General features: G+C 48.8%; 2 protein-coding genes and 1 long non-coding RNA gene across 3 annotated transcripts in view; 1 reads left to right on the plus strand and 2 right to left on the minus strand.

Moving 5' to 3' along the window:
• Positions 1 to 27,778, minus strand: part of LOC119851888 (cathelicidin-related peptide Oh-Cath-like) — a 141,310-nt gene that overhangs the window by 20,800 nt on the left and 92,732 nt on the right. The window lies entirely within an intron of this gene.
• On the minus strand, positions 6,370 to 11,197 carry LOC119851200 (cathelicidin-2-like). Its single transcript, XM_038390641.2, has 4 exons — positions 10,961 to 11,197; positions 10,299 to 10,406; positions 7,582 to 7,665; positions 6,370 to 6,605 (listed from the first exon to the last, which is right to left on the minus strand). The coding sequence occupies exons 1-4, from the start codon at positions 11,162 to 11,164 to the stop codon at positions 6,492 to 6,494; spliced, it is 510 nt and encodes a 169-aa protein (XP_038246569.1). The 5' UTR covers positions 11,165 to 11,197; the 3' UTR covers positions 6,370 to 6,491.
• The window catches only part of LOC122459075, a 62,379-nt gene continuing 42,934 nt past the window's right edge, over positions 8,334 to 27,778 (plus strand). Inside the window, exon 1 of the long non-coding RNA XR_006279533.1 lies at positions 8,334 to 8,707. This is a non-coding gene — a long non-coding RNA (uncharacterized LOC122459075). The remainder of the gene's footprint in view (positions 8,708 to 27,778) is intronic.

Raw genomic sequence — 27,778 nt, forward strand, 5'->3', positions numbered from 1 at the left:
TTTTCTCCTTCTCCCTTTCAGCTAACCAAACCTTTCATTTGTTGCAATATCAGGAGCAAAACCTTGTTAAAGTCCATGTATAAATTACATGGTTACCAAATCCTCTCACGATCAGAGTTTGCATCCTGTCAGTAGCATAGTAGATCTAGTAGATTTTAAGGCCAGAAGAGAGCATTCGATCATGTAGGGTCAGAGTTTTAAAGGTATTTAGGCACCTTAAAATGCAGATGGATGCCTAGTGGGATTCTGAAAAGCACCTAGGCGTCCAACTCCCACTGAAGTAATTGCCCTGACCTTCAGTTCTGCGTTGGTGACTGTATTTATAAATTCTGCTCTTCATGTTTCACTTCCAGAGGTTACAAACATCACTATTTCTACTAGGAGAAAGCCCATGTGCTGCCATATGGGTGAAATTTGTACAATGTAAAACATGGAAAATAGCTGAGAATTTAAAAACTGGAGGGCACCAGACATCAAATCCCAGGGCTGATTGAACCTGCTGCGATTCTAAACCAAAAGAGCTCTCAGCCACGCTTGTAGCTGTTCCCATCCCTTGATGCTGACTCAACAGACATTCTAGGCTTCAGAGTGACAATCCTGGAATCTTATTGTCTAGGTGGCCTCATGCCAAATTCTCTCCTAGGCCTACGTGGGATCAAAATCCAGCCCGCAGTGTCCGGTGATCACTATGAATGTCTGCCGTGATAGTTTCTGTAACCGCTGTACAGACTTTGCTTATCTCAGCGTGCCCTGTATTGAGCATATTCAAGTTGGGGAAAGCGATGGGAGGGAAGAGAGCACAGGGCAATGGTCTCTTGTTGGTTGGGTCCAGAGAGGAGAGAAGGCAGATTGAGTCGAATCTAGGGCCTGGTTTTCCTCTCACTTACATGATGTAAACTGGGAGTCAGCAGAATTACACACTGGTCCCAAATCGGTATGAGTGAGGGCAGGTCCGGTCCGAAGTATCCAGGAGGATAGAAGGAAAAGTGGGCGGAGAGGAGGAGTAACAGAATCAGAGGAAAAGAGCCAGAGTCAAGGGAACCAAATTCAATCCTGGTATAAGCGGGCAGGACTCCTGTCACAGGAAGGCTGGCCCTTTAAGGCGAGTCGGGCTCAGCCTCACCCGTGACAGATCAGTACCCCCACAGCTGATCCTGGTCGACCGGGCACAGGGTCAGTTATCAGGCCCAACTGGGAAGGAGTGAGGGGATTCCCTTACCGGGCTGGGAGATCTCAGCTGGGGAAGGAGAGCTGCAGAAGGGAGGTGGGCTCCTGTGACTGGCCCGGAAGGAAGAGGGCGGCAGGAGAGATGGGAGGCTCTGGAGAAGGCCAGGCCACAGGCTGATGGCCTGGAGCAGGACTGGGAAGGGGGATCCAGCCTGTGGAGAACCAGACTGGGAGGAGAGCTACAGGAGGGAGGTTGGCTCCCGCCATTGGCCATGGAGCAGAGAGAGGGAAGGAGGCCTATGGGTCCCATGTGAGTTTTTCTTTGAACCAATAGAAGGTTGCCTTGGAGGGAGGGCCTGGAACACGCTGGGCATGGCAGAGCATCCTTTGTGGGCTGGGAAGACAGGCTGCAGCTTGCATGGCTTTAGAAACCACATCCCCTTGTCGCAGGGCTGAGTTTGGCCTTGTGTGTTACTGAGAAGAGATGGAGAAGGGACTGGGTTTAAACGAATCCACAGTCTCATTTCCCCTCTGTGTCACGGGACACCGTAAGCTCAGCCAGAGCCAAGCAGCTGCCCCCTCGCCAAGTGTTGCCGTCAGCGGCTGTTCACTAAGTTTTGGTGGTTTTTTGCTATTCAAAAGGCGTTTCCTTGAATCCCTCACTTCTGCTCCGGGGCTCTCAGAGTGGGAGCGGACTTAGGAAAGTGGGGGCCAGGAGAGAATTGGAGGGCACTATTGGGCCTGCTTAGCATGGCTTAAAAACCCCAAGCAAACCCCGTATCTACCAGGAAGTACCCTACTGCCTCTCTGATTGCTCTGCTTAGCTGTTGCTTCCTTTCCCCGATCCTTTATCTGCCTTTGGCTATTAAGGCTCCCACTCCTGAATTGAGAAAGGTTCGGGCACACTCCTGGCTCTGCATGGTCCTCGGTACACAACTAGCAGCCTTAGACAGTAAGCTCTTTGGGATAGGGACCATGTACCTCTCACTGTGTGTTTTTGTAATGGCCTCTGTGGATTGGGAACAGCAGGGGACTTGTAACCCACGCTGGCCAGCGTGTTCCGTTTGTTCAGCACCTAGCCAGTTAGCGACCCTGGTTGGGGCTGCTGGGCATTGCCCTAATACAAATATTAAATAATGCTGATCCTTAGCCTGAGCTGTTAGCCAATATTTGGGGCCTTGCCGGCTGGTTGTTCAGAGGAGAAACTGTTGATCTGAGTCAGGTGTTTCTTTGGCGCAAGCCTGTTTATTTACAAAGCATGCTCAAGGTCCGATTTCCCTGAACCAAGCAGGAACAGACAGCAGGAGGCAGTTTCCTTTCTCAGAATTTCCAGGCCTGCCTTTCCAGAAAGTCCTGTGCCCAAAAGAAGCTCTCTCTCTTGGCTTCCTCCGGGAGCCACATTCCCACTGTTTCTCTCGCTGTCTGCTCACTTTCTCCCTGCTTTCTAATCCTGTCTGCTTCTGACACACGCACACAGCTCCACCGATCAATGGCCCAGCCTCTGCATTTTCAGTCAGTCCCAGGGAAGCCTCTCTTAGTCTCCCTGAATTAGTTCTTGCTCAGGCCTTCCCATGTGGTCCATTGCTTGGGTGGTGGCTTCTATTGCTTCAGCTCTCTTACTCCATTAAGGGAGCTGAATGACTTCTTCCATTTAGGCTGGACGAAAGGTGGCCTGCACGCCCATCAGCTTCAAGGAGATCTGTGATTGCTCATAGATCTGACACTGGCAACCACCAACACAGTCCTGCATAATAACAATAATTAATGGGCTGACTTCAGCGTAGCTACTAACCCTGGCTTTCCAAGCAGCTGATCCCAGTGGATGACTTGGATCATGGCTGAGGAGCTATGATATTGCTGTTTATTTGAGCATAAGCTTTCGTGAGCTACAGCTCACTAAAGTGAGCTGTAGCTCACAAAAGCTTATGCTCAAATAAATTTGTTAGTCTCTAAGGTGCCACAAATACTCCTTTTCTTTTTGCGAATACAGACTAACACGGCTGCTACTCTGAAACCTGATATTGCTGCTATTAGAGACAAGTCTAATTACAGTCACACAAGCTCTTTTTCTACTTTTGGTCCAGGAAGTGAGATGCCTGTAACTGTCCCCCCGGCATGCCAGTGTGACAAGACTGCCCAATTATGCTATATTCCCTGAGAACAAAAGAAACGCGGCCTGCCTCACCATAACCAATAACGTCCCCAGCAAATCCACCAAAAGGACATCCAATTTTTTTAGCATTAGGGGCATAAATTAAGCCAGAAGGTTTTCAGGAGCTGCTTTCTCCGGGAACATCAGGAAAATTGAAACAGCGCCAGTTACAGTACATCATGCATATTGGTGAGTACATTCTGAATTTCTAAAAGGCCCAGCTAGGTCGCAGCAGGCAAAGCTAAGGCATAAACAATTGTTTGAGTTGTTTATAGCAACAACAGAGATGGGCAACTTTATTTACTGTGGATTTATCTCATGCCACTGTTTACCCCATCCTCAATCCCTTCCAATCGCACTGAGATCAATGGGCCCACTCCCGAAGCAAGGGTGGCAGAATCTGGCCCTCTCTGTTTATGCCCTTGCCTTTTCCAGAGGGATGCATCTGTCCCTTTCCTTCACCAGAAGCGGCTGCTGGCAAAGATGCCTGTGCAGGTGAAGGCAGAAATCCGGCTGGAGTGAGAACTCCAGTATTGGTTTGATTGCTGAAATCCTTGGCAGCGCTGTGGAAATGAACTCCATGCATTCCAGCAAGAGGGGGCAGGAGCAGTGCTGCTGGCTAAGACGGATGCGGCAATAGCATCTTCATTTCCTACGGTGTACTGAACCACAGTTGCAGACATGTCCCCTTTTCCAGTTCTCATGTGACACCAATGGCTCTACAACCTGCTAACAGGCACAGGAAGTAAGTCCGGGGAGCACAAAGGCTGAGTTCTTAACCACCTGGGGTTGTCATCCTCGCAGCTTAGCACACACTGGACCAGCTCCGTCCCCAAGGATGGTTGTGGTAGTCAGTGGCCTTACACTGTGTTGATTTGTAGGGAGCAAACAGGGAGGTGACCTCCTTTCTCCTAGCGAGGGAGAAATCTGACGCCTCTATTCACAGTGAGCGGTGTCTTACTCCCGTCAGGTCTACTCACTGAGTAAGGTGCCACTCAGGGCGAGTAAAGGGGGCAGAATTAGGCCCAAAGTCAGGCCAAAAATGCAGAGAAAAAGGACCCGACTCCCCCCTTTGTTACAGCAGCGTAACATCACTGACTTCAATGGAGTTCCTCCTCGTTTACACCTTGGCAAGTATGAGGGGAATGAGGCCCTAGGTGTGTGTAATGAGCAATGGGTAACCAAACATTTTAACAGCTCAGTATTCAAATACCCCGTGTACCTTCCCACCTGCAGTATTTCTCCTAGAGCAGTGACCCCTCAGCCTGAGGCTCCCAAACCACAGCAGCTCTTCAATGTGTCACATTGCACAGGATATTAAAAAGCGGTGTGATTTAATTATTAACCAATCAGAAGGCTCTTCCTATATTGTTAACCAATTGTAGTTGATCTAATAATAATACTTGGTCAGTCCTTTTACTGTGAGACTAATATATAAACTAAGTGTTTCCCCGTCATCCTCTTTAAATATGAATATAGCGTGCTATAATGGAGTCACAAACCTGTGGCTCTTTTGGGTAATGTTGATCGGTCATTTGGCTCCTGAGGTCTGAGTAGCTCTGCTCTAGGGGAACAGAGGAGGAGAGTGAGCTGTTCTGAGCGGCACCTCTTCTGTTTTTGCATAACACTAAAATGTGTTTCCTTCCCTTTTTTTGGTAGCAAGGGAGATTAGCTGTAAAGGGGCAGGTCAGGGTGGGCCCCTGCAAGGAGAGGAGCAAAGAAACTGAAGCTCATCTTTATAAGGGGTGCAGTGCTCTCTGTTCGACACCGGCGGCCTTAAGCAGGGTCCTGCAGATGGTGAGGGAGCTCCTGTGTCTGTAACACGTTCGCTCCCAAATGCGGGCGTGCATCGCGGCGCTGCCCTGAATTAACGCTGGGGGGTAGTTATCTGTCTAGCCTCATCACTGTAACATCTGAGCGCATCACCATCGTTAATAGCATGATCATCACAGCACCCCAGCGAGGCAGGGCAGTGGCCTCCTTGCTTTACAGGTGGGGAACTGAGGCACGGCTAGATTAATTGACTTGCCGTGGAACCCTGGCCTCCCAAGGACTAGGCCAGCACCTTGTCCACTGGACCACCCTCCAGCACAGCCTCTCCTTACTGCTCCTCTTCAGTGTGGCAGTCCCATGGACTTGTTACAGACAGATGGACCGGGCTCATGGCAGCTTGCACGTGCTAAGAACGCCGCTCAATTGCAGCAAGGGCAAGGGGGTCGATAGAGGCAGTAGGATGCCTGGCTTCTTGTAATGATACATCTCAGCCTCTTGAACGTGCAGCTGTGGGGACGGGTCTAACAGTCCCTCTCTGTAGTTCACTTCCCTGCCAGCTGACTGCTTCACCAATCCCAGTGCCCATCCCTCTGCTCCGCTCCTGATATACCCATCCCTTTGTGCGCTCCGCTCCCAAGCCAGCTCTGTCGGCCACACATTCCGCTTGATAGCTGTTGTATTTGCAGAGGATGTATTTATGGGAGGAGATGGGTCACTGTGCACTTACGCTGTCTCTTTTCTTTCTCTTCCTGTGCAAGGGGGGAGCTGGGGATGGGGGTGGAGTTCTCTCATGCCCTGTGTTGCTGATGCACAATGCAGCAGGGAGCTACTCCCCAGATGGTCATTTGGGGAGGCATTGCTAGGGGTATTATAAACCTGGCCGGCATTTGGTTGTTTAGGATGCAGATGATACCACTTATTGGGTGGGACCTGCAGGTGGGTTAAGCCCTGGCTGCCACATCTGGGTCACTCTCATCCTCCTGGACTGAATTAATAGCTGCGCATGCAGGTCACCCCTAGTCCCCCATCAGCTCTTGGTACTTGGCTTTGCTCAGTTGCTCTCCCAGTCTGGTGTTCTCCTAGTCGAAGTACCAGGTGATAAACCCGTTATGAGCATTGAGTTTCTGAGCTGGAGTATTACCCTTAGAAAGGGTGGGGACTAGAGCATGACATCTCCTCACCGGGACCTTCCACTGGCTAATAGCACAGTTTCCCTGCCCCTTCACGTGACACAAAGGAGAGCTGGGATGTAAAGTGAACACGAGTGACATACAACCCACTGAAAATGACCATTTATTGTACTGAGATTCTAATGGACAGGATCGAGCCAGATGCGCAGCTCAGACACAAGGAGCAGTAGTGGCTGTGTGGATGTTTGTGCCTTTCTCCTTGTTCTGCCTTAGAATCTCATTCGTCCCCCAAGTGTGATGCGGGAGTGGCGGAGAACACGGCCGAGCTGCTTCCTCACTTTTTTGAAAAATCTTCCAAACCTGGACCGCCGGACACGAGTAGGCTAGAGAGAGAGAAGCACATTCGTAAGGGGTTCCAGGGAGACAGGGAGCCACTCTACCTGATGCTCAGAGAACTCCACTCCTCTGTCTGGCACTTATGATCTAGGGGGGAGGGAATGTCATTAGGTGTCGCTGGGTTCTCCTTGAAGAACAGCACTGTCCCATCCCTACTTGCTTTGCACCTCCCTAAGAGGGAGCTCTTGAGTTTCAAGGGCGATTTTTCACTCCTGATCCTGGGGACAGGAAGAGCTGGGGGCCCGGAGGAGATGATACTTGCACACTGGGATGTGGGGGGAAAACCCTGCCATTGCATTCACACCTTTGGGGAACAGAGCAGCTTTAGAGGGCAGGCCAGATCCTCAGATGGTGTAAATCATGGCAGCTTTGTTGAGTTCCATAGAGTTTTGCCCCTTCACCCCAGCTGAGGTCTGACTCTGCGTGTGACTCCTGCCCTCTTGACTGGGAGAGGGCAATGTGTTATGTGCACTATGAGGGATGGGGAGTGGAAGGGCTGATGTTCTGGAGAAGAACTTTCATAGTGGCCCAAAGGTAAAGATCCAGACACTGCAGCTGCTCCCTACTTCTCTGGGAAGGGCCCTGCTCAGTGGCGAGGGAAGAACCTTGCTGGGGCTGTTGAGTGAGAATGGGGACATCCCCTGCTGTAATCAGGGTCTTCATCCCATAATGTTCCCAAAGTCACTAGCCCATCAGGCTCACCTAGAAGCAGGTGGCCTAGAGGGACCCAAGACTCCCCCTTTCCTGCCCACCTCAGTCCCATGTGAACTCCGTAGATCCTAGCATGGCACCTTTCTTTGGTGCATGTGGATCTGTTTGTCCAATGGGAGTATGCCCCAAGCTGATGCCATGTGGAAACCCTAGCCAGGAACCCAGCTGGATAAGGCTGCCCTGACTCTGCCAGGCCCCTACGATGACCATGCAGGTCCCTCAGCAGGTCTCCTGAGCGTAAACCTTCCTTACCTCCTCAGCCACTGTGTCACAGGTGATCAGGATGGTGGCCAGCTGCTGCTCAGGGAAGATGTAACCTGAACAGTCTCTCACCAGCTGCCAGGGAGTAAAGGTGATAAGAGTTCAGAAAAGGCAGGGAAGAGGTCAAGGGTCAGTTTATTAATCTCTACAGCCCTGGCGTTGGGAGCAGACCTTGAGCCTCGGGGTGGGTCTGCTGAGGTATAGACTGATCTCCCTTGGGCAGGGACCACCCCACTCCCTTCTGAAATGTCTGGAAATCAGCTAGCACATGGTGGCCAGCCGTGTCCTGCAGTGGAGTGTGCCTTGACGGTAGCACATGCCAGGAAGTAGAACTAGCTCCACAGAGTTCAGATAGTTTGGTCTCTGAGAAGCTGCAGCAAAGTTCTGATTGTTGGTACCTCCTGGGCTGTGTCCCTGTTAGCTGCCTCCTGGTCTGGTACTTAACTAGGGACGTTACAACATGGGCATGATAACTCTATGCTGAAAGGTGCTCATGGCCCCTCATCCCGGGAGTCTTGCATGCAAAAGTGCTCAGGGAACCAACAGTAGGAGTAACCCAGGCTCTTGTGGTGCATAACAGCTGGATTGACTGCAGAGAGTGGGTGGCTGACAACCAGAGCAGCCCATGCGGCCAAAAGAAGGGCATGGAGCTACAACCAGGGGGGTTTGCTAACCTTCAAACACAGGGCTTGGAACAGGTCTGTGTCCTGTGTGCTAAGTGGTTGGGGTGAGCCAGAGAGACTAGGCGAGAAGCCAACACAAACAGGATGCCGCTACCTGGGACGGGGCTGCTGCCCTATCTGATCTGGCATTCCTGCCGCAAGGAGTGGCCTGCGTGCAATTTTGTTCCTACTGCTGTTCAGGGGCACAGGAACTTGGGTATGTTTTGTAAACAGAGTAGAAAATAGCCAGCCTCTGCAGCCCCGATTTCTCACCCAAACCACCCAGCAAGGCCCTGACTGCTTGGCCAAAGGAGCAACAACAGCGATCATGCAGCTCCCACCAGCCTGCTCTGTGGCCGGAGAAGGGGAGCTGCTCACACTCACGGGGCTAAGGGCCATCTGCGGGGGGGAGTGTTCTACAACAGAGGAGCAGAAATAATTCTGTCACCTAGCAGGTGAATGTATCTTGTCTTAGTTCCTTCTTCCATTTCTTTAATCTCCCCTTTCTCTCTCCAGCATGTCCAGCACATTCTGGCCAGCTCCAGACCACTGCTTCATTAGGCGTTTCCCCTCTTTAACCCCTTTTTTTCCCTCTGAAAAGCACCATTCCCTTCCCTCTGATTTCGTCTCTCTTCAGTTCACTCCATGCTCTTGCTTCTGCTGTCTCTGCCCCCTTCTGCTACCGTATTCTCTGTCTCTTGGCCTCGTGTTTCCCACATGGTCCATTGTCTCTGCCCCCATCTGGAATAAATCTTGGTATAGCTACAGCCCTCTACTTTTAGGAAGGAATGTGAATATTAGTATTCCCATGTCACAGATGGAGAAACTGAGGCACGGTGTTTTTGAGGAACTTGGCCAAGGCCGCGGAGTGGGTCAGTGGCCGATCAGAGGAGTTTCTTGCTCTCAGTTCTAACCTTAGCTCACTAGATCATGTTGTTTTTTCTGCTCCTGAGCTGTTGTTCCCATCTGTGAGTACAGAGAGACCAGGCAGCAGGCTGAGTATCACTGGTTGCAATCGAGTAACAGCTCCTTACAACTTTCTGCTCTGTGCCTCAATTTACCCACCTGCAAATGAGGATTATAATGATGACCTGCCTCGCAGAGAAATTACTAGATTTTGAAGCCACAATGTGATCATCTAATCTGACCTCTTGAAGGCTAGACAATTTCACCCAGTGATCGCTGCATCAAACCCAGTAACCCATGGTTGAACTAAAGCTGACCTTTGAGAAAGAGAAGTCTAGTTTTGATATAAAGACACCAAGTGCTGGAGGGCCCACCGCTTGGGAAGTGGTTCCAATGGTTAATTGCCCTCATCATTAGGAATAATTCATTAATATTTGTGAACTGATTTGGCAGCTCTGGATGGGGAAAATGCAACATATTATATGTTGAATCTGCTAGACTTCAATATAGTATGTGTAACATAGTGCATTTAACAGTCTGTCATGTTATATTTGCTACTTATCAGAAACATTACTCTATAGATAGGGGCCATTTGGATAAGTTAATGTTACTCTGAAAATTGTCACTCTCCTCCCCGCCTCACATAAAATGTCAACAGAAATTTTTTCATGCACTGCACTGACCAATCTGTTGGAAAGTACCATTCTGTGTTATTTGTGCCTGGAGTGAGTGCATGGGCTTTGGGTGGGGGACCTCGCTGAGATAATGTTCCTTATATAAGGTCTGAAGAACCTTGACTGAGCTGATCTTAAATCTGATTTTAAATCAGATTGAAGCAATGAATTCATAGGGAAGCAGCTTGGCTGAGTAGACAGGGCACTGAGCTGGGAATCAGGAGACCAGGACTTTATTCCTGGCACTGCTGTCTGAACTTGGACAAGTCAAGTCACTTCATGTGTTTCACCTCCCGCTCTTTGTTTAGACCATAAGTTCTTTGGAGCAGGGACAGATTCTCACTCTGTGTCTGTGCACAGTGCCTAGCACAATACAGCCCTGCTGTTGGTTGGGGTTTCTAAATTCAAATGTAATGTAAATAGTAATAAACATGCACAATTTTCCATATAGCATGTGATCCCTTACCCCATCCTCTTTGAAGTCACACTGCTCTGTGACAGCTTTCTCCGACACTGGACACACAGTCTCTTTAATGAGGAAGTTCAGCTCTTGAGCACTTTGAGAATTTTCGTCCTAAGATATTAAATGAAAAGACAGATATCTATGATATAAAAGAACAAAACAAAGTCTTTTGAGGGAGCAGCAATGTTCCAGACCCCACTGTTGTGCTTGTCCAGCAGCTGCAATTCACCAGCAGGCTGGGCTTGATCCCAAGGCCCCTGAAGTCACTGGGAGTCTTTCTGTTGATTTCCATGGGCTTTGGATCAGGCCTGATGTCCAGTAGCTCAGCACCAGCCTTCAGCCAATGAACAGAAACTTTAACCTGGTGTCAACACTTTTTTTCTAGTGAGTTTGAAACAACAGGGCCTGATCTTGCATGTGTGGAAATCAGTAGTAGCCGAGGGCTTTCGTCTGCACCTTGCTGGAGGTGCTCAATGCACAATTGGATGATTGAACCCCTGTTTGAGTTGGCCTGAGTATGCAGAAGCCCAGAGTCCTGAGTGGTCCATGATTTCAATCAGTAGCTAATACACATCTGGGCTCTGAAGTAATTCATTAGAATTTAAGGCCAGAAGGGACCATTCGATCATCTAGTCTGACCTCCTGATTATTCCCTGAGTACTTACCCATCCAGGCTGAAGGTCTGCCTCTAGGAGCCGGAAGAGAGAGTCTCCAGGTGCCTTCTGGTTGTAGAGGTCTACAGCATGGGAAACTGCCACTTCGTAGCTCCGTGTCTGCGGCAGAGGTGACGTGGTGGTTGCTACGGCCACCCCGAGCATCATTAGGACTCCCCAGCCTCTCTCCATCCTTGGTCCCAGGCCTTTCAGCATGAGGTGGAAATGCAGCCCTGTGGCTCCTTTTATACCCTGCCTCTGGTACCTCAGGTAAAGTGGATGGTGACTGGCTACTTACTTGGATTTTCCCAAAGGCTGCAACCTTCCCTTGCACTTACAGGAAATTGCAGCTGGGCAGGGTGCTAATGAAAGCAAAAAGGGGGAGCTCAGGTAGAATGGTGGGTGCAGGGGATTTTCTTTATTGCTCAAATCCTGGCTGAATTAGCACACACACATGCTGGGAGGAGGAGGGGAAGGAAGATGCTACTGGCAGAAGAAAAGATGAAGCAATCATCTCTTATTTCCCAAATTACAGTTCAGGGTTTCACATTCAGTTGGGTTCTCAGTAACACACAGGCCCCGGTAATAGACTCAGGATATTTTTACTGCTGATGCCAGCCTCGTATAACCAAGCGGAATTTACACTTTCCTATTTACATGTGCAGTTAGGTCCAGAAGTCTCCTGCTGCCTGTGAAAGGCAGCATGGCTTTTAACTGTTTGGCCTCAAACAGCACTTGAAGAGCCAGATGCTGAGCTAGTGTAAATTAGTGTAGTTCCATTGACATCAGCTGGGTGTCTGGCCCAGGACATTTGGTGCTTTTCCTGTTCAAAGCCCTTTACAAATATGAATTGGATTGAAAGGTCAGATGCTCTCACAAAGTGCTAGAGGAGTTAGTTTAGAGATGTGACAGGTGTAGGGTGGCCAGACAGCAAATGTGAAAAATCGGGACGGTGATGGGGGTAATAGGAGCCTATATAAGAAAAAGACCCAAAAATCAGGACTGTCCCTATAAAATCGGGACATCATCTCACCCTAGATGGGAGGACTTCAAGGGCAGTGGTATGTGAACGTAACGCCTTGTGTGAAACCCATTGAACTGAAGGGGAGTCTTTCCATTGACCGTGGGGTTTGGATCAGGCCGCTAGATCCAAAGGTAGCTAACGTGTGAGATAAACTTGTTTATTCTACTCAATCACATGCTTTCTCTGCAACCACCGACCGGGAATCCTGTCTGCTGCATGGGATGCCAAAATTTTGTCTGCCAACTGGCTCTTGGATATAAATATCTCCTGCTTGGCATATGTTGCTTCTGATAATACTCTGCTATGCCTGGCTACCAACACTGTAGCTGTAACTTTTGGAATCCTTGGTTCAATTAAATGGATTTGTAATGGCAACAAATCACTCAGGCGTTGGGAGCAGAACATTCCTATTTTGGAGCTCATATCTTAGTTCATGCCAAAACTCCTTGCAATGTCAACTCCCCTATGAGCTCATGAGATGTAGTAGCTCTGATGTTCTTTACTTCCATTGCTTGATTTGTTTCCTGCAATGATATTTCTTTCTCTCTCTGTGCTGGAATTTGAAATTCCCTGCATGTTTATGCTCTGAAAGGTGACTGTTTTCTTCTTGTGGAGATTTTATAATAATACAGTAATAGAGTTAAATTATTCTTATTTGTGCTATTGTTGCAGCCAGTGGCTCCAACCACGATTGGGATATAGGTGCTATAAATATACATAGTAAGTGACAATACCTACCTTGAAGAGCTTCCAATCTAAAAAAACAAGATATAATTGTCTCCAAACTACATGTAACCCAGCCTCAGACTGTATCTCACATTGTTGCCCTCTTGTCCATGTGTAGCAGTTTATGCTCATGATTTTAGAGTCAGAGGGTCCAATGTCCACAGACAACCTGCTGTCCAGGGACATTACATCACATACAGATAGGGAACTGAGACACAGAAAAGTATCCAAGGTCACACAAGGATTCTGTGGTAGAACAAGGAATTGAACTCACAACTCCACTTCATTAACCGCAAGGCCAAGCTGCCTCAGCTGATTAGGAGCTTTCTTCAAAGCTGCCAAAGTACCTGACAAATACAGTGTGATCTTCAGAGATGCTGAACACCCATAGCTCCCATTGACTGCACTGGGAGATTTGGGTGCTCAGCTATTCTGAAAACCAGGCCCTAGATATAAAAATGGAAAAGAGAGCCACAGTGTTATTCCCTGTTTGACACAACTTTCGCTCTGCTCTCACGGACGCTTGTCCATAATACGGGGATTAGAATCATAGAATCATAGGACTGGAAGGGACCTCGAGAGGTCATCTAGTCCAGTGCCCTGCGCTCGTAGCGGGACTAAGTATTATCTAGACCATCCCTGACAGGTGTTTGTCTAACCTACTTTTAAAAATCTCCCAATGAGGGAGATTCCACAACCTCCCCAGGCAATTTATTTCAATGCTTAACCATCCTGACAGTTAGGAAGCTTTTCTTAATGTCCAACCTAAACCTCCCTTGCTGCAATTTAAGCCAATTGCTTCTTGCCATATCCTTAGAGGTTAAGGAGAACAATTCTTCTCCCTCCTCCTTGTAACAACCTTTTAGCCACCTCTGGCCTGGTGCATGGCAGATGTTTTACAGCACATGTAGTGCTATGTAAAGTGCCGTGGTCATACCGTAGTCATCTGTGGGGGTGGAATCCAGGGCCCGGAGCACCAAATCCTCCCATCCCCTGAGCACAGAGGCTGCCCCTTCCTAGAGTCCTTGGGGCTGTGAGCCACCCTGAAAGGGGACAGGTTCTGTGGAGGCCCTGCCAGTGCTGGTCAGGTGCAGAGTGGGAAGCAAAGAGCACTTTCCTAAGGGTAGGTGCAGCATGAGTGCTGCCCTGGGCACCTGATGGCTTCGGCAGGCATTCTGTCACCTTGAGGACCCCCTTAGTGACCAGACATCCTGTGCAAAGGGCTGGTCTAGGTACCTGTGACGATAGTGCTAAAGCAGGACGTAAATGGTGCACAGTGCTGGTCCTCTGGACCGGGGTGAATTTCCCCCTATGAGTATTTCCATACCTGTGTCACTGCCTGTTACTCCATCTAATCATTTTCCTGATAGCAGCACACAATCTTCGTCCAAAGGTGAGGGCTATAGGAGATCCCACATCTAGGCTCTCAAACCTCAAGAGTGAAATGTTGGAGGCTGACTAGCAAGTTAAGGATTTAGAGCTCTTGAGAGAGTCATCACCATTTTACCCAGGGGCTGGATATGGCCATGGACATGTCCGTAGCAAACCCTCTCTGATGAAGCATTCAGCTGCTTCAGTCTTTCCCCTGGGTAACTCATCTGCACACCCGAGAAGAGGCCTTGTTGGGTTTTTATTCGCTCACCCCCCCGGATTTGCTGCCTCAGAGCACGTTCAATGCTGCCGCTCATGCTGAGCCCAGCTCCCCCTCTGCTTCTGCAGTCCCTGTTCCAGGTTTCAAAGACACCTTAAGAAGCCTTGTTAGTGTGCAAAGAACTGAAATTGTGATTTCTCCAGGCTGTTGCCAATACTAGGGTCCAATCCTGACTCCTAGATTCATACGGTTTTGGTGGCAGAATCATTTCTGGTGTCAGACCGAACAGCCTCAGTGTTTTCAATGTGATGGAATTTGCACCTTTAATGACCCTGCTATGGGATTTGGTTCCTTTTGCTGATCTGGGTGTCTGGGGAGATGGGAAGGGAGCTGTGGGGTTTGCTCAAAGCTGCGCTAGGTGCCTGATCTATAGTGGGTGTATCTGGTAGGGAGAAACTTTAGGGCAGCTCCAGCTTGTTCTTTAGGCTGAAATCCACCCCATGCTAGAGGGTCTGCACAGGGCCCGGAGCATCCTCAAGCCTTTAACATGGGATGCCAGTTCCTCCTTGCTGGAGTATGTTAAACCCAGAGCTAGTAATTTCTTTATGTGCTCATTATTATTATTATAATTTGTATGGCTGTAGCACCAAGGAGACCTAGTTATGGACGAGGACCCCATTGTGCTAGGTGCTGTACAAACACAGAAAAGCCAGATGGTCCCTGCCCCAAGGAGCTTGCAGTCTAAGTACAAGACAAGGGACAACAGCTGGAGACAGACAGTCAAGGAAACAATGGGACACTACTAGTCAGCGTGGCAGGTAGAGGTTTCAGCACATTGGCAGCCTAGCTGTTTTTCGTAGGCATCACGGCAAAGGAGAGTTTTGAGGTGCGAGCTGCAGGTGGATAATGAGGTGGCCTGGCAGATGTTTATGCGGCCATCTCATGAGTGCCTGGGGCAGCCTGGGAGAAAGCAGGACGGTGATGTTTGAAAATACGTGGGCAATGGAGGCTAGCAACATGGACTCACCAAAGGCGAGCAGCGACAGCTCGGTAACGAATGAGAAGAGGATAGGGATGATGGGGATTGACCATGAAGGGACTTGAAAATGAAAACAAGCAGCTCATGTTTGAAGTGATAGAGAAGGGAGCAGGGCCAGATTAAGGCAGGGGCTTTAGAGGCTGCAGCCCAAGGCCCTGGCTCAAGGGGGCCCCGCAAAAATAAATCACAGGCAGCGATCTCTGGGCTGCTAAAAGGGGCGCTCGGGCAGGCTGCCTGCATGCCGGGGCCCCAGACCACTCCCAGAAGTGGCTGGCTGTTGGCATGTCTCTGTGGCTGCCCCCCTCCCCTCAGGGGCCGCAGAAATGTGCCAGCAGCCAGCCGCTTCTGGGAGCAGTGTGGGGCTACGGCAGACAGGCAGCCTGCGCCCTGCTGCACTGCCGGCTGGGAGACACTTGTGGTAAGCGTCTCCCGGCTGGAACCTGCACCTCGCACCCCCTCCTCCACCCCAACCCCCTGCCCCAGCCCGGAGCCCCCTCCTGCACCCAAACTCCCTCCCAGACCCCACACCCCCTCCTGCACCTCAATCTCCTGCCCCAGCCCGGAGCCCCCTCCTGCACCCAACTTCCTCGCACCTCCCTCCTGCGCCCCAATCCCCTGCCCCAGCCTCCTCCTGCACCAAACTCCCTCCCAGGAAAAAGACTTGTACACAGGGGCCCCACGAAATCTAATAGCTCCAGGCCCACAGGAGAGTTAATCTGGCCCTGGAAGGGAGAGGCAGTGAAGGGATTCAAAGAGGGGGGTGGCATGGTTAAAGAGACAGGCTAGGAAAATGAGCTTAGCCACAACATCTAAATGGATATTAGTGGGGCAAGATCGCGTTTATCAAGGCCAGACAGAAGGACATGGCAGTTACCAACTTCTGTAAAGAATTTTTAGCTCTATGCCTTGTAGTGGGTCTAGGCTAGAAGGAAAAGAGCAGAGAAGGATAAGCATCTCCATGCAGGCTGATACTGGCTCCAAAAGTTCAAGGAATGTTAGTTTGTTGTGTCTCTCTTGTGCTTTATTTATTATTATTAATGCCTAGAGGCCTCATCATGCAAGGTGCGGTATCTACAGACACAGCGGCAGAGAGTATCTACACTAAGGATACTAAAGTCTAGATAGAGAGGTGATAGCGTGATTTGCCCAAGGTCACACAGCGGGTCAGTGACAGAGCAGAGATTAGAACCCATGTCTTCTGATTCCCCGGTACACATGGCCTCTCCAGAGAGCAACCAACATCATTGTGGGCCTAGGTAGGGAGAGGAGTAGCCTTCAGGAGTAAATATTGCTGCTGGTCTCTTGGACAGCGGGTGACATTGATCTGTGGCTCTGAGGGAGGGGAAGGAGCTTGCCTGCTGGACGGACAGTCTGCTAGGGCAGTGCCACTGAAGGCACAGCCCTTATCCCCTCCCCCTTTACTGTCTGTAACCCTTACACCCACCTTGGGCAGGTCCCTACTCTTGGGTAAGAAAGAAGGGCCCTGCCTGGGGCCTTTTGTCTGCTGTGTGGGACCAGGGACCATTCAGAGTCTGCATCATACAACGTTTGTAAATGCCACTGCCAGACAAAGGCAGGTAGTGAGGAGCCTCCCCAGACCCCCCTGCCCTTGCCCCGCTCCCAGGCACCGTATGGAGCTTTAGGTTTCTTATGTATCCCAGGGAGATTAGAATTTGCTCCCTGAAGTTCTGCTGGAGGCTGTAGGATTCCATCTCTAGGCTCATGGGGCAGGAAGCCTTTGCCAGCTCACTGCCAGCAGATGAGCCAGACACTTGTCCTGGGGAACACTTGTGCAGTGTGAAATACCTGGGCAGGATCTGAGCAAGGGAAATCCTTAGCCCTGCCTCAGCCCAGCCGTGAGCAGAGAGGAGGCCGTCTAGGTCACTCACCTCCTCAGACGCCTCCTCGTATTTGATAATGACGGAAGGGGAGTCCTGTTCAGCCGAGAAGAATCCAGAGCAGTCTCTGACAAGTTGCAAGGGAGAGAAAAGAGACCTCAGCAGTAGAACAACTTGAGGGACTGATGGAAACTGTTCTCGGTGAGATTCCAGTGGCAAGAAAACTCTGGTAACTTTTGATCAACATTTGTACCATGGGAAGCTGATCCCAACCAGACCTTCCCCACTTCTGATATTCACCTCCTGCTATAACATGAGCGCACATTGTTTATGACATGGGTAAGAACGTAAGAATGGCCATACTGGGTCAGACCAATGGTTCATCTAGGCCAATATCCTGTCTTCCAACAGTGGCCAATGCCAAATGTTTCAAAAGGAATGAATAGAACAGGGTAATTATCGAGTGATCCAGCCCCAGCATCTGGCAGTGAGAGGCTTAGGGACACCCAGATCATGGGGCTGCATCCACAACCATCTTGGCTAGTAGCCTATCTTCCATCAATTTATCTAATTCTTTTTTAAATCCAGTTGTAGTTTGGCCTTCACAACATATCCTGGCAACAAGTTTCACAGGTTGATTGTATGTTGTGTGAAGAAGTACTGCCTTTTGTTTGTTTTAAACATGCTGCCTATTAATTTTCATTGGGTGACCCCTGGTTCTTATGTTATGTGAAAGGATAAATAACACGTCCTCAGTCACTTTCTCCCCACCAGTCAAGATTTTATAGACCTCTGTCATATCCTCCTTGAGTCATCTTTTCTCTGAGTTGAAAAATCCCAGTTTTTCTAATCTCTCCTTATAGAAGCTGTTCCATACCCTTAATCATTTTTGTTGCCCTTCTCTCTATCTGGCTAATTTTAAAGTATCTCTTTTGAGATGGGGCAACCAGAACTTCACACAGTATTCAAGGTGTGGGTGTAAGGATCTGTAATCAGAGTACAGTAGGAAAGGCACTGTACCATACCATCCTTCTTTCCTTCCATTCTCTGCTTGAGACTCAGTCGTAAGAAATGTTAGTTTAAATGATGACCAAACAGAGCTGGAACAAAAAATCAGACAAAAGATGAGATGCTACAAGACACATATCAGACATGTTTCAGAGTAGCAGCCGTGTTAGTCTGTATTCGCAAAAAGAAAAGGAGTACTTGTGGCACCTTAGAGACTAACAAATTTATTAGAGCATAAGCTTTCGTGAGCTACAGCTCACTTCATCGGATGCTCTGTTTTTTCCACCAAATGCATCCGATGAAGTGAGCTGTAGCTCACGAAAGCTTATGCTCTAATAAATTTGTTAGTCTCTAAGGTGCCACAAGTACTCCTTTTCTTATATCAGACATGATTCAGCTTTTGCCTCTTTCAGCATCTCACTTCTACCTTCTCTCATCTATCTCTTATAATGGCTGTTTAGAATAAGCTGTTCTGTGCAGAATCCTTATCTCCATATTTCTCTGCACAATGCCTAGGATCCTGGTGCAGGTGGTCAGCCCAACCCCATCAAAGTACTCAAAATAGGGCATAAGTGGAACTTTGGGATGCACAGATGTCACGCTGGCCCCTTTGCCCATGATCATTGCACTGTAGTTCATACAATCTCACTTATGGGCCCATATTGGGCTTGGAGACCTGATAGAGCCTATCGGTCATCTCAACGTGTAGCTGTGCATTCGATGAGATAGACGAGAGGTGTAGATGTCTCCATGCACCCAGAGTTCCTTACTCTGCCTAGTTTGAATTCACATTGTTTGATGTTGCGTTTCTCTGATGCCAGGCACACTGTCTCTTTAACGAAAAGAAAAGCAGTACTTGTGGCACCTTAGAGACTAACAAATTTATTAGAGCATAAGCTTTTGTGAGCTACAGCTCACTTCATCGGATGCATTCTGTAGCTCACGAAAGCTTATGCTCTAATAAATTTGTTAGTCTCTAAGGTGCCACAAGTACTCCTTTTCTTTTTGCGAATACAGACTAACACGACTGCTACTCTGAAACCTGTCTCTTTAACGGAGAACTTCAGCGGTTGGATAGTTTTAGAAGATGTGTCCTAAGAAGAAATTCAAGAAAAAGCAAAATAAATGTTTGTGGTGAACAACAAGGCCCCAGGCTCCACTTTGGCTTTTATAATTATCTTTATTTTATGGCACAACATCATCCTGGAGCAGCACCAGAACCCCATTGTGCTGAGCACTGTTGAAACCTGAAGAGAAGGCCCTTGCCTTAAAGAGATTATAGTCTCTGAAGAGCTAAGAGGAGTAAAAAATAGAAAGTACTTTTGTTAGCCATAGGCCAAGGTTTTAGAAAGTGGCTGGTGATTTTGGGTGTTTTGAGTTTTTGGGTGCCCAATCTGAGCCTCCTTAAAGGGGCCTGTTTCTCAGAGGGTGGGAGCTCAACAAGTTGGGTCTCGGAAATCACTCGTCTCTTTCAAAATCTTGGCCCAAAGCTGACAGCTCTGACTCCGCATACGCAGAGGAAGCTGCTCTGCTGAGCAAGGGGTTGCCATTTTGGGGGCACTCCCACTCTTCAAAGGAGGAGCAGCATTTTACTTGAACTGAAGATAAACTCTGGAAACTTTTGCAATCAACATCGGGGCAAGTGAATAAGCCATTGATGAAAAATTACATTAGTATAAGAACATTTGATATTATAAGCTCATTTTGATTGCAAGGTTTCAGAGTAGCAGCCGTGTTAGTCTGTATTCGCAAAAAGAAAAGGAGTACTTGTGGCACCTTAGAGACTAACAAATTTATTTGAGCATAAGCTTTCGTGAGCTACATCCGATGAAGTGAGTTGTAGCTCACGAAAGCTTATGCTCAAATAAATTTGTTAGTCTCTAAGGTGCCACAAGTCCTCCTTTTCTTTTTGATTGCAAAGTATCCCTCTGGGCTTTGGCTTTCCCATCTACAAGGGGGTTAATAATTAGAGCTGTCTGGAAAACTAGAATTGCATTTCACACAAAAATCAAAGTTTTATATTTTTTTTTCATTCCATATTGAAACAAAACCAAGGCATTTCAATTTTTTTTTCAAAAACCTCCAGCCTAATGAACTTCACTCTTCAGATCTTTCCCCCGTATGTTCACCTAGATTACCCTGTGCTCAGTTTTATTCCAGTTGGATGCACCTACTTTCCTCTGAGTCTCTCCCTAATGCACTATGCTAGTCCTGAACCACAGCCACTGCATAATTTACCATCCTTTCTCACCCAAGTAACAGTCCCCTTGAAGAACTAGCCCTTCATGCTCAGTTCCTGTGCTCTGTGAGCCAGATGCAGACAGACCTGCACCGGGAGGGGCTCCATTCACAGATCTGACTGCAGACACATCTCTAATTGCCCCATGTGGGCACTGCAGGAGATTTGAACCTTCAAGGTCTTGGGGATTGATCTAAAGCTCATTGAAGTCGCTGGCCAGGCTCCCACTGATTTCAACAGGCTTTGGATCAGGCCCTTGCTGACTCATGCCCTTTTTGCTCACATGGTTTTCCTTGGGATAAAAACAAAACTACGTCTTAATTTAAGTGATGGACTGAACATCAAATCAGGAAGAAGAGCTTAAAAGGTGAAAAAGACAAACCCAAAGGCTGTCTTCTCCCTCAGCTCAGCATCTGCTGCTAAGCAGTGAAAGTGGTGGCTGCTATGGCCACAGTGACCCACCAGCATGACCAGGAAACCTTTCTCCATCCAGTGCTGGGAAGGGCCATCCTATCACCCCACTAGGATACCCCCTGTTTGTTACCCTGACCTTGGGAAATTTGTTCTTTGTACACTTGGGTTTTTCCCATAAGCTGTCGCTTCCTTTTGCAGAAAATATCTGTTGGCAAATATGCTCGTGCAAGCAGAGGTGGGAACTCAGAACTGATGGAATCTTCTGTATAGGCTGCACGTTCCATGTTCACTTTCAGTTTCTTGAGGACAACAGCCCTTGTGGCTCTCTGGCAGACAAACCCAATGCTAGGTAGATATCTCACTACACCCCCGTGCTAGTGATCATCCTGCTGCAAATTTACCAAAATAGGCTTCCTAATTGAAATCCACTCATGATCCTCAGTTCATGTAAATGAGAATAGCTGTTAAAGTTAATGGATATACAGGCCTTTATACCAACAGGGAAATTAGCCCATAATGAGAATCACTGGTAAAGTGGAGGAACTAAGTGCATTTGGAAGCTGCATGCAAAGTATCTGATTGATAGGGAGATGCAGGAAGGTTGGCCCAAATTACAGGAGCTGCAGAGAAGAAGGTTCTTGCGCTAACAGTGATGTGGCTGTGAGGAGAGGCATAGAAGAGGGAGGTTCCATGGAGGGCTGGCTGGAAAACAACTGTTCAATTTTGTGAAAAATGTTGAGATTTGGACATTTGTTTTTTTTCCCTTGTCAAATAAAAACAAAACCTTTCATTTTGTTTTTTAAAAAAGTGAGTAAGAGTGCCCCACCCCAGCATAGCTAAGAGCCCAGTGGTTAGAGCTGGGACGTAGAAGACCAGGTTCATATCTGTGCTCTGTCTGAATTACTCCACGTCTTATTCTGCTGTAGGAGTGTCTTTTTCCAAATTAGCTTAATCCACTTTGGAAGTGTACTAAACTAAACCAGAGTCCATACAGAGTTATTCCAGAATAATTATTCCACTTTAAATTGACCCCCTAATTTATTCCAGAATATTTTACGTGTGTGGACAAGCCATACAGCCTTCTTTAATATCCACATCAGCTCTTCTGCTTACAGTGAATTGAACTGATGGGTATATATTGCCTCTTGTTATTCCCTTTCCCTTAACCTCTGCCTACTTGGATTGTGAGTGTCTCACAGCAGGGACAGTTTTGTATGTGTGTTTAGAAACTACCTAGCCCATAGTGAGCACCTCCAGAAATTAGCCCTGGATAATAACAACCAGGGTGCAAATACCAGACTAGGTACAGGAGTCTAGCATCAGAGGGCAGCGGTTCCCCATTGACCTGCCCTATGAGTTCAAGCAGCATGGAATATACACAGGGATCCCCAGGTCACTCACACAGTCTGGCTGAGGCTCAGCTTCCAGGAGCTGACAGGCCAGTGTTGTGTCTGGCTCTTGCTTGTAAATGCCAATGGAGGGGGAAAGAGTCCCCTCACAGGTTGGCAGAGGGGATGATGATGGTGCGGGGGCTGCTGTGACCACCCCGACGATCAGCAGGACTTTCAGGCAGGTTTCCATCCTGTGCCCTGTGGGATTCAGTGCAAGCTGGGTGGGCAACCCTGTCCCTCTTCTGTATGGGCTAGTGCCTCATTGGCTGCCTGCTTCAGTCCTGCCTTAACCAGTGGCTTTTCTCCCTCCATCTGCAGGATATTTCCATTGGCCACTCTGCCAGGGCAGGCACAGAGGGGAGATCGGTCAGGGCAAAAGGAGGGATTTTTAATTTAAATTGCTGAAATTGTGTGCACCAATTGCTAAATAATGCACGAAGGGGGGTGGGGGTGGAGGGTGGCCAGGGGCCTCTGTTGGGGAAGGCCCGGGGTACAGGTCTTAATTCTGTTGGGCCAGATCCTCAGCTGCTATAAATTGCCATTGGCTTTCACAGGTCTATGCTGATTTATATCATCTGAAGACATACACCTATGAAGTCCAGATAGCCAGAGCTTTACTCATCCACTCTCAGTTTGAAATTCCTCTAGAGCCAATTGGCAGGCACAGGACGCTGTTTCTGATGGTACCACTCATAAATCCAAGGGAATGTACAGTGCAGTGACAATGGATAAGCACACGCTGGACTGCTCCCAACAGGCCATTTTCCAGGGTTTCATGCCTTTTGTGTCCCAAGTGATGGGGTTCCCCTGTCACCAATAGTCTGAGACATCTCGCTGTCAGGCGGACTCCCTGGGATTCAGCCTGACTTTTCTCTTTCTTTATTTTATGCCATTGCTGCCATATCCCACCTTTACGAACATATCCCCCTCGCTTTGTGTGAACCCCTCTGCCATCATGTCCTCCCTCAGCCATCCCTTAGGCCAGCAATCCGTGTTTAGCTCTTTTAATCTTTACTCATGGGTTGATCCCTCCATCTCCCTGGTCAGGTTGGCTGCTGTTCTCTGAATTCCTCCCCAGTTGGTCAGTCCCTTTCTGGAGGCAAGATGCCCAGAGCCAAAAGCAGAACCCTAAGGCCTGATCCTGCTGACCCTTATGCAACGAGTCTATTTAGGTCAGTAAAGTTACTCATGCGCTAAGCTTCTGTAGAGCCCCTGATGGAGGGACGGTTACCACTCTACTCTCTGACAACATGACTTCCCGTAGACATCCCCAAATTTGTACTGGCTCTTTTCTTCTCTTCCAGATCATTAATGAAGCTGTTTACAATAAGTTTGAGCCTTGCATCAAACCATAACGTTTCCCATTAGACAGACCCCACAACCTCATGTCCTATTTCTTCCTTATCCTTTATTTACAATTGACCAATTTTCAGTGCATGTGGCTGTGTCCCTACCCAAGCCAATTTGAATTAGTTTTGAGAGTCAGATTTCTTGAGACAGTTTCAAATGCTTTATCAAAAGCCAGTTATATCCCATCGACCACTTCCTCTTCATCCACTGGTCCTGCAGTTCTGTTAAGCACAATCAAACTATCAGATCTCTTCTTCTGTGTGATTAGAGCACATTCTCTCTGTGTCCTCTGAATGGGGCTCTCGCAATACTTTCCCTCCTACATAAAATATAGTAAACAGTGTAGACAGTATTGCTGGCTGAGAAGTCCCCTTCATCAGGATTCTGCTGCAGGATAAGAACGGGAAGTCTCAGGATTCTTTCTTCAGCTCATTTCTTGCACATTCTGGCTGACTGTTTAGCTACGGTTTTGTAATCCAGGCAGGACGGTCGGGTTTGTAACTGAGAATTCCATCCCTCCCTGTGCGGTATGTGAATTAAAACTGGTGCCATGCAGAGTTGGGCAGCAGTGCGTTCATACCACTTGCTTCTCTATCAGTGGGTTGCTGAAATGCTAGAAGTTTTGGACATGTCTTATAATACTCCCCTATTAGCCTGTCTGATCCTTGAGTCATGCTTTTCTTTAATCCACTTATTATTGTTGTTTGTTATGATTACTTCTTTGTATTACTGTGACTCCTTAATCACAAAACCATCCTTTCTCTAGCCCAACTTTCACCCTCAGCCCCAGGAGTGTTTCTTGCATGTGCCCCTCTGGGGTTTAGGTTAGATGCAAAGTAGCACTTGAGTCACAGTTTGGATGCTGATAATTGAATTTGACCAATAGTTTGCAAAATCTGTCTACGCCTTCTCCGACTTCAGGCAAGTCACTTTATCTCTCTGTTCCGCATCTGTACATAATAATCCTTCTTTTCTCTCACTCTTCATCTGAATTGCCTGTTTAGACTGTAAGCCCATAAAGGTAAGTTCTCTTTCTATCTGTATGTACAGCACCTAGTGCAATAGGGCCCTGATCTGGGCTGGAACCTGTAGGTGCTAGTGTCAAGTAAAATAATCAGAAGAATGAGATGCATGGTGGTGGAGAATCTGGCTCCAGTCTTTAGTTTCTGGTGCTCTATTGAATAGTGGTTGTTCTGAGAGTCCCATTGCAGCTTTGTTGCAGCCCTAAGGTTTAGCACTGCTCAGCCAAGGGGCCTGCAAACATTTGCAGTCTCCTTCTTGCGTGTGAATCTGTAACAAGATGTTACTTTTGTATCGGTCAGATGTCTCCCTGCTTTCTCCTTGCAGGTCTCCAGCACAAACCTGATCACTGACCCTTGCTTATCCTAGAACTCCAGCTTAACTGAAGTGTGGGGGTGTCGTCCTCTAGGTTTGCCTTGTGTTGACAGGGGGTCTGCACTAAATTCTGAATTTCCAAGCATACAGCACAGGCCTTAGGAATTTATCCTTCATTACATTTATCCAGCATTTATCCTTCATTACAGTCCAGGTCCCTCAAGCAGCCTCTTTCTTCAGACTTCACTGGTATAGCTTCGCTGGTCCTCTGCATGTGGAGGGCAGCTGTCTCCTTCACAGCCTTTGGGGAGGCTAGCCCCTGGCTCCGTCCCTTCTGCCCATGCCCTCCCCACAGCCAGAGCCCTGAGACCCCTTCCTCCCCCCTGTGGCTGGAGCCACAAGGCCCTGCCCCCCCAGCCCCGGAGAAGCATGCCCCCCCTGGGCCACAGGAGTCCTGGGCCAGCTGCAGCCCCAAGGCCCCCCCGCTGCTGCCACCTGGCAGAGCCCCGGACTGGTCTCCCCGCCCCAGGGAAAAGCGTCTGTTAGAAGATACTTTTGATATGCCCCATGCATGCTGCCGCCACCTGGCAGAGCCCCGGACTGGTCTCCCCGTCCCAGGGAAAAGCGTCTGTTAGAAGATACTTTTGATATGCCCCATGCAGCTTCTGGGGTGGCTGAGGAGGCAGTATGGGGCATAATAAAGCAAAAACTTCACCACCAAACCCGCAACCAGGGGTCCCATGGCTGCAGCAGTGCCGGGGGGGGGGTAGAGCCTCCCATGGCCTATTATACCCGCCGCCCATGCATGCCACCCTTACTTCTGCACTGCTGCCTTCAGAGCTGTGTGGCTGGAGAGTGGTGGCTGCTGGCTAAGGGCCCAGCTCTGCAGGCAGCAGTGCAGAAGTAAGAGTGGCGTGGCAATACTATACCATGCCACCCTTACTTCTGCGCTGCTGTTGGCGGTGGTGCTGCCTTCAGAGCTGGGCTCCTGGCTAGCATCCGCGGCTCTCCAGCCACCCAGTTCTGAAGGCAGCACAGCCACCAGCCGCAGAGCAGAAGTGTGGCAATACTGCGATTCCCCTACAGAAAGAAGAAAGAACATGATAAAAGGGAGAGACATTTGCCATGCTCTTCCTCTCTCTTCCACCTCCATCTACAGACATCACCACCAACTGACTGAAGCGTTGCCCACAGGGGAGAGCCTGGCTGAAGGACAACAGCCAGCCTGTGGTGAGAAGCATCTATGTTTGTAAGGGCATTGAAAGTGTTAAGATCAGCTTAGAATGCATTTTGCTTTTATTTCATTTGACCAAATCTGACTTGTTGTGCTTTGACTTATAATCACTTAAAATCTATCTCTTGTGGCGTGACAGGATTGGGCCAGATGGCTACAGGAGAGTGATAGAAGGCAGATATATCAGCCCCAGATTAAGTAGGTCCCTTTCCCCTGGATAAGGTAACAGGGAAGGTTCCACAACACCTGATCACTGGTTGTGTGATTTGTTCTCCACTCCCAGACAGGGTAGAAAGTCGAAAAGGGAAAGGAGGGTACTGATACAAGCCACGGCTGCCCAGCAGGAGGCTACCCGTGTCAAGGCAGCTGCCCAACAGGAGGCAGTGCGGCTGCAGCAAGAGACTTATCGCCTGCTGATGGACCAGGCTGCTCAAGACCGGGCTATGTTGCGGGAACTGGTAAATCATTTGAAGGCCCTTATGGAGATGAACCACGGCCATGATGGGACGCAGGTCATACAGGCCAGCAATTGCCTGCAGAAAATGATGGGGGAGGATGACATAGAGGCATATCTCCTGGCCTTTGAGAGGACAGCCCGACCGGAGGCCTGGCCTTGCGATCAGTGGTCTGGCATCCTCGCCCCATTCCCGTGTGGGGAGGCCCAGAAGGCCTACTATGATCTGCCTGAAGAAGCTGCAGCAGACTACTCCCAGCTGAAAGCAGAGATCCTGGCCAGATCTGGGGTAACGACCGCAGTGCGGGCCCAGCAGTATCACGAGTGGAGGTACCAGGAAAACAAAACCCTGCCGTCCCAATTGTTTGACCTCATCCATCTCACATGAAAGTGGTTACAAACTGAGTCCCAGAGTCCAGAGGAGATACTAGAGGTTCTGGTCATCAACTGGTACATGAGAGGACTACTGCCAGACCTTCGTGCTTGGTAAGCCAGAACGAAACCTCCACCTACGACGAGGTTGTCACACTGGTAGAGAGGTGAAGGATGGCAAGGGAGCTGACCCGACCAGTTAAGGAAGAAGCACCCCGGGTTAAACTAGCAGCACCAAGCCCTAGAGCTTGGGTGACTGGGCCACCAGGAGAACCCAGGTGGAAAAAGAGAGGGTCTGAAGGCCCACCAGAAGCCACAAAGAATCATAGCACTGAGGGGGAAGAGGATTGTGATGTTAGACTGCCCAAACAAAGAGACCGGGGAATGCCTAGGGCTCCATACAGATGTTACGCCTGCGGGGAGTGGGGACACATAGCTGCACAGTGTCCCAATGCTGAGGAGCCTATGCAGTGTAACCTGGGGAACTGGGCAGACTCATGTTCCCTAATCCACCTTGTGGGAGCCTCACTAACCCCAGATATGTACACCAGACCAGTGAAGCTAAATGAAGTAGAGACCACGGCGCTGGTTGATTCAGGGAGTGCTATCACGCTTGTCTCGGGGAAGCTCGTGAAGTGTAGTCAGCTGCTGTGGGCTAAGCATATGGGGATAACGTGTCCATGGGACAGTTGGTTATTACCTCACCATCCCAGTAAAAATCGAGATTCAGGGAAACACTATTGAGGTAAAAAGAAAAGGAGTACTTGTGGCACCTTAGAGACTAACAAATTTATTAGAGCATAAGCTTTCATGAG

Source organism: Dermochelys coriacea, chromosome 2 (genome assembly GCF_009764565.3).
Source record: "Dermochelys coriacea isolate rDerCor1 chromosome 2, rDerCor1.pri.v4, whole genome shotgun sequence".
In the NCBI taxonomy this organism is placed as follows: Eukaryota; Metazoa; Chordata; order Testudines; family Dermochelyidae; genus Dermochelys; species Dermochelys coriacea.